General features: G+C 34.6%; 1 protein-coding gene across 1 annotated transcript; it reads left to right on the forward strand.

The window, feature by feature from the left end:
- Window positions 1-690: 690 nt before the first annotated feature.
- LOC139898277 (EH domain-containing protein 1-like) lies at window positions 691-5,341 on the forward strand. The gene is made up of 16 exons (XM_071881010.1): window positions 691-826; window positions 1,008-1,087; window positions 1,443-1,511; window positions 1,610-1,667; window positions 1,785-1,840; window positions 1,927-1,969; window positions 2,053-2,117; window positions 2,256-2,381; window positions 2,452-2,554; window positions 2,659-2,708; window positions 2,819-2,947; window positions 3,132-3,383; window positions 3,475-3,554; window positions 4,353-4,479; window positions 4,554-4,697; window positions 4,967-5,341. The coding sequence occupies exons 1-16, from the start codon at window positions 736-738 to the stop codon at window positions 5,150-5,152; spliced, it is 1,659 nt and encodes a 552-aa protein (XP_071737111.1). The 5' UTR covers window positions 691-735; the 3' UTR covers window positions 5,153-5,341.
- The last annotated feature ends 2,869 nt before the right edge of the window (window positions 5,342-8,210 follow it).

Raw genomic sequence — 8,210 nt, forward strand, 5'->3', positions numbered from 1 at the left:
TTCTAAAAAAAACCCAAAACTTTGTTAAAAAATTAAAACTGGCCCCCAAACAGGGGGTAAAGTGTCAAATAACCATTTTCATAAAAAATCTTAACTAAACTCCACCCAAATATTCAACGGGTCATATCTTCTCGCTCGCAACGAGTTAAATTTTTCCGACACCATCGTTAAACTCGAAATAATTTTATGAACACAATGTTACTAACTATACGCAAAATGGACTCTTTTAAAAAAACGCTAAATATTTGAGGTACTTTTCATACACGTTGATTTTGCGTTAAATTTTTAAAAGCCGACAATTCCATAGCGAAACGCGGAGATGCACATATATTGTTAACTTAAAATAACATTTAAATCTTTCACGGATTATACCTTTTAGTTTGACTCGTGTTGCGCTTCAATGACATCATCGTTAGCCACGAAATAATTTTACAAACTATACGCACTAAAATACATTGAAAACCGAACCCCCGGCGCGAAGCGAGGGTTCGTAAACTAGTTAAAATTAAAAATTGAAGTTCTGATAATTAGTAACGCCAAATATTATCTGAAAAAACAAATACGATGTCGTATCAGGTGAATTGATTTGATCTAGTACAAAATAAGCCAAAACAGAAAGCGCAAAATAATAGGATTTCAAATTTTCAAACCCCCCAAAATGTTTATCTAAAACCCACCCTCCCTCCCAACAAACCTTAAAACCAAGTTACCCTAATTCCTAAACAAGCTGAAAAAATGGTGATTGCATCAAATGGTTCGATGACCTCTTTTTGCTCCAAGGATCGTCAAAAAACTTATCAACAATGGTTCAACTTTGTTGATTCAGGTTCTTACTAATTTCATTTCACTTCATTTTTTTGTGTTACTTATTGCGATGATTCTGTTTAAGGATTTAATTTCTGAAATCCTGTTTATCTAATCAATTAACCTTTCTTTCAGTCTCTATTTATTGATCTGTTGAATATGGTATTGTTGTATCTGATTTTTTATTTATATATTTTTTGTAGATGGAGATGGTCGGATTACAGGGGACGATGCTACCAAGTTCTTCATTAAATCAAATATTGATAAATCTCAACTTAAGCAGGTCAAACACATAACTATCATTGCTCAATCGGATTTATTAATATAACATTAATCATAGTAAAGGTCTCGTGGTTTATCAAATTTTATTACTGTGTTGCAATGTTTTACCATCGCTTATAATGTTTATATATGCTGTAATTTTGTACATACATTTGCTGAAACTTGTTGAAGCTGTCAATATTAGCTAAAACATGACTTTAAAATCTTAATTTGTAATGCTTTTTGTGTTTATATATCCATTTGCATAACATAAGTGACCTAGTTGGTTGATGCTGCTACTATTTTTCAAATAATACTTGATTCTGCAGTCCAAGTGCTTGTTTATTGATCACAGTTATTGTATGTACTTTGTCAAGGTTTGGGCAATTGCAGATTCCAAACGTCAAGGTTTTTTAGGTTTTAAAGAGTTCATCACTGCTATGCAGGTCTTATTTTATTTCTTGGTTGTTTTATTCTCTTATTTTGCAGTCTTCGTATAACTATCTCACCCAAATTCTTATGGCACCCTTTAATTTGATAACAGTTGATCTCTCTGGCACAAGCTGGACATGAATTGAGTGCTGATTTACTAAGAAATACAGGTGTATGAATTATACATTCAATAGAAACTGTTGACACCCTGTTCAATTATTCATGAATTGGCTTTTGAAATCGATATTGATGATTTATTTATGTCGTCTTTGTAATGTTTTTGACAGAATTTATGGATCATTTGGAACCTCCATTGATGGAAGATTTGGATTCACTTCTAGTGGTAAGAATTCATTTCATATTTGATAGTTATAGTTATTATTCATGTTAAGAAACTGTTTCTGATCGTTTATTCTTCTTGCACCTCAGAATCATGGTGGTTCAAGAAACAATGGTGTTGCTGAAACTAATAGTAAGATTACTTAACAAAATATAATATGTCATAAATTTTTCATAAATGATTTCTAAATATGTTATTTGGTTCAACAATTGAAGGCATTTTGGCAGTAGTGCAACATGCACCCCCAAAGAACATGTTTACTAAAATGCTTAGTAAGAAGGTATGTTCCATCACGTGTAGTTACTATCCAAAGTTAAATATATAAAGTTTCGTTCTGCTCTTGCAGTTCTTTTTGCATGTATTTATGTTTGTTACTTGTTAGAAGCTGAGTGTGCTTCTCTTTTCACTTTTGATTCAGTCATCTGGCCAAACATCTCTTGCTAAAGTCACATCTATTGTTGACGGTTTAAAGAGATTGTATAATGAAAAACTAAAGCCATTGGAAGTTGCTTATCGCTACAATGATTTTGCTTCTCCTCTGTTGGTGAGAATACTTATAATTTTTCTTACGGTTACATCAAAGTTTTTGATAACTAAATGTTTATGAAATGCAGACAAATAGTGACTTTGATGCGAAACCTATGGTAATGCTTCTTGGTCAATACTCAACTGGGAAGACAACATTTATCAAACATCTTCTCAAGTGCAACTACCCTGGTTAGTTGAGTCTTTGTTTTAGATTATTTATGTTGAATTCTTGGATTTTACATTCTTTTTGGAGAAGTATGACATTGATTTCATAATTTTTATTTATATGTCAGGAGCTCACATTGGACCAGAACCTACAACGGACAGATTTATTGTTGTAATGGTAATATAATCACCTTTTTGTTAAGGCATTTATCTATGTATGCTTGTAGAGTTTTTATATGTGTTGCATAAGTGATTAATTTCTTTATTTTACCTGTTCTTGTTGTCTAGGGTGGACCTGACGAGAGAAGTGTACCTGGAAACACAATTGCTGTACAAGCGGATATGCCGTTTAAAGCCCTTACTACTTTTGGAGGCGCATTTTTATCAAAGTTTGAATGTTCTCAAATGCCACATCCTGTAAGCTTTTAAGGTTTTATCTTATTGATTGTTTATCATTCTATTTAAAATGCCTAAGCTTTTAAGGTTTTATCCTATTGATTGTTTATCATTCTATTTAAAATGCCTAAGCTTTTAAGGTTTTATCTTATTGATTGTTTATCATTCTATTTTTAAGTTAATCACGATTTTAACAAATGTACAGCTTTTAGAGCATATCACATTTGTTGATACGCCCGGAGTTTTATCTGGAGAGAAACAACGCACACAAAGAAGTTATGATTTCACTGGGGTCATAAAGTGGTTTGCTGAAAAGTGTGATCTTATTCTTCTTCTATTTGACCCTCATAAACTTGATATAAGTGATGAGTTTAAGCGTGTGATATCATCTTTACGTGGTCAAGATGATAAGATTCGTGTTGTTCTTAACAAGGCGGACCAAGTTGATACTCAACAGGTAAGTGTATACACTACACTTGATTCGAAGCACTCACATTTTGGGGCGAATTTATGACCTGACAACATATTCTTTTCTTCATTTCTTGAAGTTAATGCGGGTTTATGGTGCGCTGATGTGGTCCCTTGGAAAAGTACTCAACACGCCTGAAGTAACTCGTGTTTACATTGGGTATGTTTTTCTGCCATTTCATGTTTTCTTTCTTGCTAACAGTTTCACTTGTAGCGTATTCTACCCGTCTCACATTTTGTATGTAGGACAAGTTGAATATTTACTTATATGATACATTGACAATTGACAATGTGGTCTCCACAGATTGGAATTTATACTCATTGGCAACTGTCTAATTATTTGAAAAATTCTACTGTTCTACTTTCTTATCAACTATACACTTCCTTGAGATGATTAATGAGTTTCCATATTAAAAGTTCATATATTTGTATGTATTTTGAATTAGAAGTTGTTCATTGTATTTGTCAACTGACCGTCAAAGCAGTGTTGCAGAACTAGTCGGAATTACACGGCGAGTTGGTCAAAGTCAAACTTGGTCAAAATTCATTAAATTTTGTCAAAACTCGGAATTACTCAGAAAATCGGTCAAAATTCGTTTAAATTACGGAATTAGTCGGTAAATCGGTGAAAACTTGGTCAAATTCAAACTTGGTCAACATGAGCACTACTCGAGTAAAGTCCCGACCGAGTACTCCCCGAGTAGCGATTTTTGCAACCATGTGTCAAAGTAGGTCTAGTTATATATTACTTGTTTACTGCCATTGTTTTTAAAGATTGTTCACATAAGCCCAATTGGTTAACACTGAAGCATTCATTCTGATTTTTGTTTATCGTTTGACCTATACTGATTATCATGGCATAGAGTGCTGTTTATAAGTTTCATAGTTGTCAAGCCGCTCATTTTTTCCATCTTTTATATTATATCTATCTAATTTGTTGGAAAAATTATGTGAACAGATCATTTAATGATAAACCAGTGAAAGAAGAATTTACTGATTCCATGGGTAAGGAGCTTTTTGAAAGAGAACAAGATGATCTTCTTGATGACTTGATAGACATTCCAAAGAAGGCGTGTGATCGTAGGGTATGTTTTTCTGTTGTCAACATTTCTATGTGTTTTTAACTTACTTTTAAAAAGAAATTTATATCTATTTTCAGATCAATGAGTTTGTTAAACGGGCCAGAGCTGCGAAAATTCATGCCTATATAATAAGCCAGTTGAAAAAAGAGATGCCTGCTGTCATGGGTAAATCTAAAGCTCAGCAAAAACTCATGAAGAATCTTGAGGATGTATTCGCAAAGGTTTTTTTTTCTTTTTCTTCTGGTTATGTGAATTTATTCGTAACCCTTTGTTTTGCTATTATGATATCATAATCATAACACTTTATATTAAAAAGTGTAAAATCACTTGTTAGGAAGTAATTTGTGGTGGTATTTCTTTTCTGTCATACTAACTCTTTGTGCATTTGTCAGTCGTTTTTATTTTGTTTGAACACCTTGTTAGATTTCAGTATAAAGCAGATGTTTGAATTGCAATATAATAATATTTTCTAATTACTTTGAAAACATAGGTTCAAAAGGAGTTTCATTTGCCGGCGGGTGATTTTCCAGATGTGGAGCACTTTAGGCAAGTTCTTGGTGCATACAACATCGATAAGTTTGAGAAACTGAAGCCAAAGATGATCCAGGCCGTAGATGACATGCTCGGATACGATATTCCGGACCTGTTGAAAAACTTTAAAAATCCCTATGAATAGAAGAAACTCTGCTATGTTCTTCAAAACAAGATGATAACTTCTATGGTGGATTTCTTGTCCATTTTCATATGCTTTTCAATTGGTTGTATTGAAATTAGACTATTTTCTCATGTCAATTGTTTTGGTGTTGAAGTTTTTTTTTGGAATTTGAATGGGATTTTCTAATGTGAGATCACATTATTTTTTTATTTGCTCTGCATTGAAATTAGACTATTTTTCTTGTTAAGTGTTTGGTGTTAAAGTTCTTTGAGAATTTTGAATGGAGTTATCTAATGTGACATCACATAATTTTGTTATCGGCTCTGTAGACGTAGTAATTTGGTTATTTATTATTCAGAAATTTCAAAAACTAAAGACGATTGTGTCATCATGGTACATCATGTTAGTTTCAATTGAAGATGTCATTGCCCAAAATATTGCATTTTATTTCTTGGCATCTGATTAAGCTTCATATAGTCGGTGAGACTATCGTGGTGGTTGTCGTCGAAGGAATGTGTTTCAGACGTAGGTCTTTCCTGTCTAAACCCTCATTACACAAGAATCAAATCCAATGATAGTGATTATTAAGAAATAAGGCATTGACCAATTAGACTATTCCTGAATTTGTTTTACTTCAGTTATGTCTCTGCATAGGTACTATAGCCAAATTGTACTCCACTTTTTTTTTTTGGCGAAAAAACGAATAGTCGTATAGAAACGAGGACGTTTTCCGAAAACACCCTCAACAGAAAATACAAAGGGACAAGGGAAAACGGGAACCTCACACCTAAAAAGAAACCATTAAAACAGAAACTATCTATAAGCGAGTCCCCTAACATCCCGAAAACCATACAAACATATTAACCAAACAAAAACGGAATAATACACGAAAATACAAGGACGGAAACCAACCGAAGAATACTAAGACGAACCAAAACAAATTGTACTCCACTGTACAAGATCGGTACACTTTGTCATTGTTGATTTAAACATATGAGCTCGGCCGGTGAATGAAATGGTGTCTATAATGTATTACTACAGTATATGTTGGAGTTTGAAGAAGAAAAAACAAAGACATCGAGGTGATGTCTGCATGCATCTCGCGACCGCGTGAGAAATGGTCGCGACCTTGAAGGTCTATTTCACGAATGGCACATTCAAGCTCGTGTGGCGTAAACTGCTCGATGTTAAGCTCGCGAACGCGACTGGAGCTTGATATTTTGGAGAAACTGTAGAATTTGGAGAGGGAAGAAGGATATCATGAATTTTATTTAGTTCGGATGTTTCTGTGCAATTTTTTATCGAAGTTTTGATTGAAGATGAAAAGACTTTATTAATCCTTCCACGATACATCCCGTTTAAAAAGGGATCATACATTTTCACTAAGTGGTGCCTGTTGAGTGTCGCGATCACAAGAAAGGCTCCGGGAGCCAGAATTATGTTTCGACTAGGACTCCTAATCAGTGGCAGAACTAGGATTTTTTTCACCGGGGCAAATTTTTTTTTTAAAACCGCCTAATTTTTTTGGACAAAATATGAAGGTTTTGGGGGAAAAATTAAGGATTTTAGACAAATTATAAAGGTTTTTGGGCAAAAGTTGAAGGTTTTTGGGCAAAATTTGAAGGTTTTGGGGAAAAATATGTAGGTTTGAGACAAAATATGTAGGTCTTAAGGCAAAAAGAAATCCACTGGGGGCAGGCGCCCCCTGCCCCCAAGTAGTTCTGTGATGCCCCGTACTAAATCAACATGTACGGACCATCAACAACATGATCATTACAAGGTCAAACACTATATGCGTTTTCAAAACAAGTTTGCATTCATGATAAAAGGTGACGTCATAACTAACGTCGAATGTTTTACATCAAAAGTATGCTTCAATGAATAGAAGCAAGGATAATAGTATGTGACCCTTAGGTCATTACAAATCATAGTTTCAAAAGTAATAATGTTTATGAATGCAAGTTAAACGTTCATGCGGTGACATCTCTAAAGCAGCGGGTGTCTACAGCAAGACTAGTACAACAGTGGAAGCAACCTTAAGCACCTGAGAAAAACATGCTTAAAACGTCAACACAAAGGTTGGTGAGCTATAGTTTAAGTATAACAGTAATGTAAGGTAGGCCACGAGATTTCAGTGCTACAAAGAGCGTTTCAAAACAGTATGATAAAGTATATGTTTAACCGTGGGCACTTGGTAACTAACTTAACGTTTATAACCCCCTGAAAGTACACTTGGCAAGTGCGTATGTTTACGAAGTATTAAACACCCGTTAAATGCTAGCGCTACTAGCCCGAGTGGGGATGTCAAACCCTATGTATCCATATCTAAGATTCGCGTTCACCGGTTCAAAAACCAATGACTAAACGTTACCGAGCTAAAGGAAATGTTTATGCCGTTGTATAACCCACACATATATAAAGTTTAAGTACTCGTGCCTAGTATGTAAAACGTAAAATGCGCATGTATTCTCAGTTCCCAAAATAGTTAAAGTAAAAATGGATGCTATAACTCACAGTGTAAAGTAGTAGTAAAGTCGAGTCGGGAAGTAAGCAAGTATGTAGGTCCGGAAAGTCCTCAACCTAAGTCAAATATTACTAAGTCAGTAAATCGTTCCAATAGGTTTAAAAGTGTGTAAATTAGGTCTTAAAGGTCATCATCATTCATCATCAAACAAAAGGTGTAAAGTAAGTTTCATTCATAAAAGAAGTTTAAAACAAAGGCTCACTTGGATCAGTCACCACGGCCTCAATACCTACTGAAATAAGGTGAGACCAGTGGCCATGGCTCCGTATACGAGTCCTTTAATTGTGGTAAAAATTTCCAGAAGTAAACTCGTCTTCGTTTGACCGTGGCGACAGTTTAAGTGCGAGTAGGTCAGAATTTTCAGCACAACGTTAAAAGGACATAGTGACGTTCGGAGGGCCATAGATCCTAAACCGTAACTCGGATTAAGACGAGTCTTAAACAAAAAATTATCTACTCGAACAGAGCTAACTGAAAATCAACTTTACAGTAGCCCAGGTATTCTGATCAGTTCCAGAAAACAGTAAACAGTAGGTTCCGGTGGGTTCTTGGTGC

This window comes from Rutidosis leptorrhynchoides, chromosome 1 (genome assembly GCF_046630445.1).
Source record: "Rutidosis leptorrhynchoides isolate AG116_Rl617_1_P2 chromosome 1, CSIRO_AGI_Rlap_v1, whole genome shotgun sequence".
NCBI classification, from domain to species: Eukaryota; Viridiplantae; Streptophyta; class Magnoliopsida; order Asterales; family Asteraceae; genus Rutidosis; species Rutidosis leptorrhynchoides.

Coding starts and splice junctions, on each gene's coding strand:
- LOC139898277 (XM_071881010.1), top strand. CDS start 736: ATGGTGATTGCATCAAATGGTTCGATGACCTCTTTTTGCTCCAAGGAT. Junction 2,555..2,658: donor TCTCAAGTGCAACTACCCTG/GTTAGTTGAGTC, acceptor TTTATATGTCAG/GAGCTCACATTGGACCAGAA. Junction 4,480..4,553: donor AGAAGGCGTGTGATCGTAGG/GTATGTTTTTCT, acceptor ATCTATTTTCAG/ATCAATGAGTTTGTTAAACG.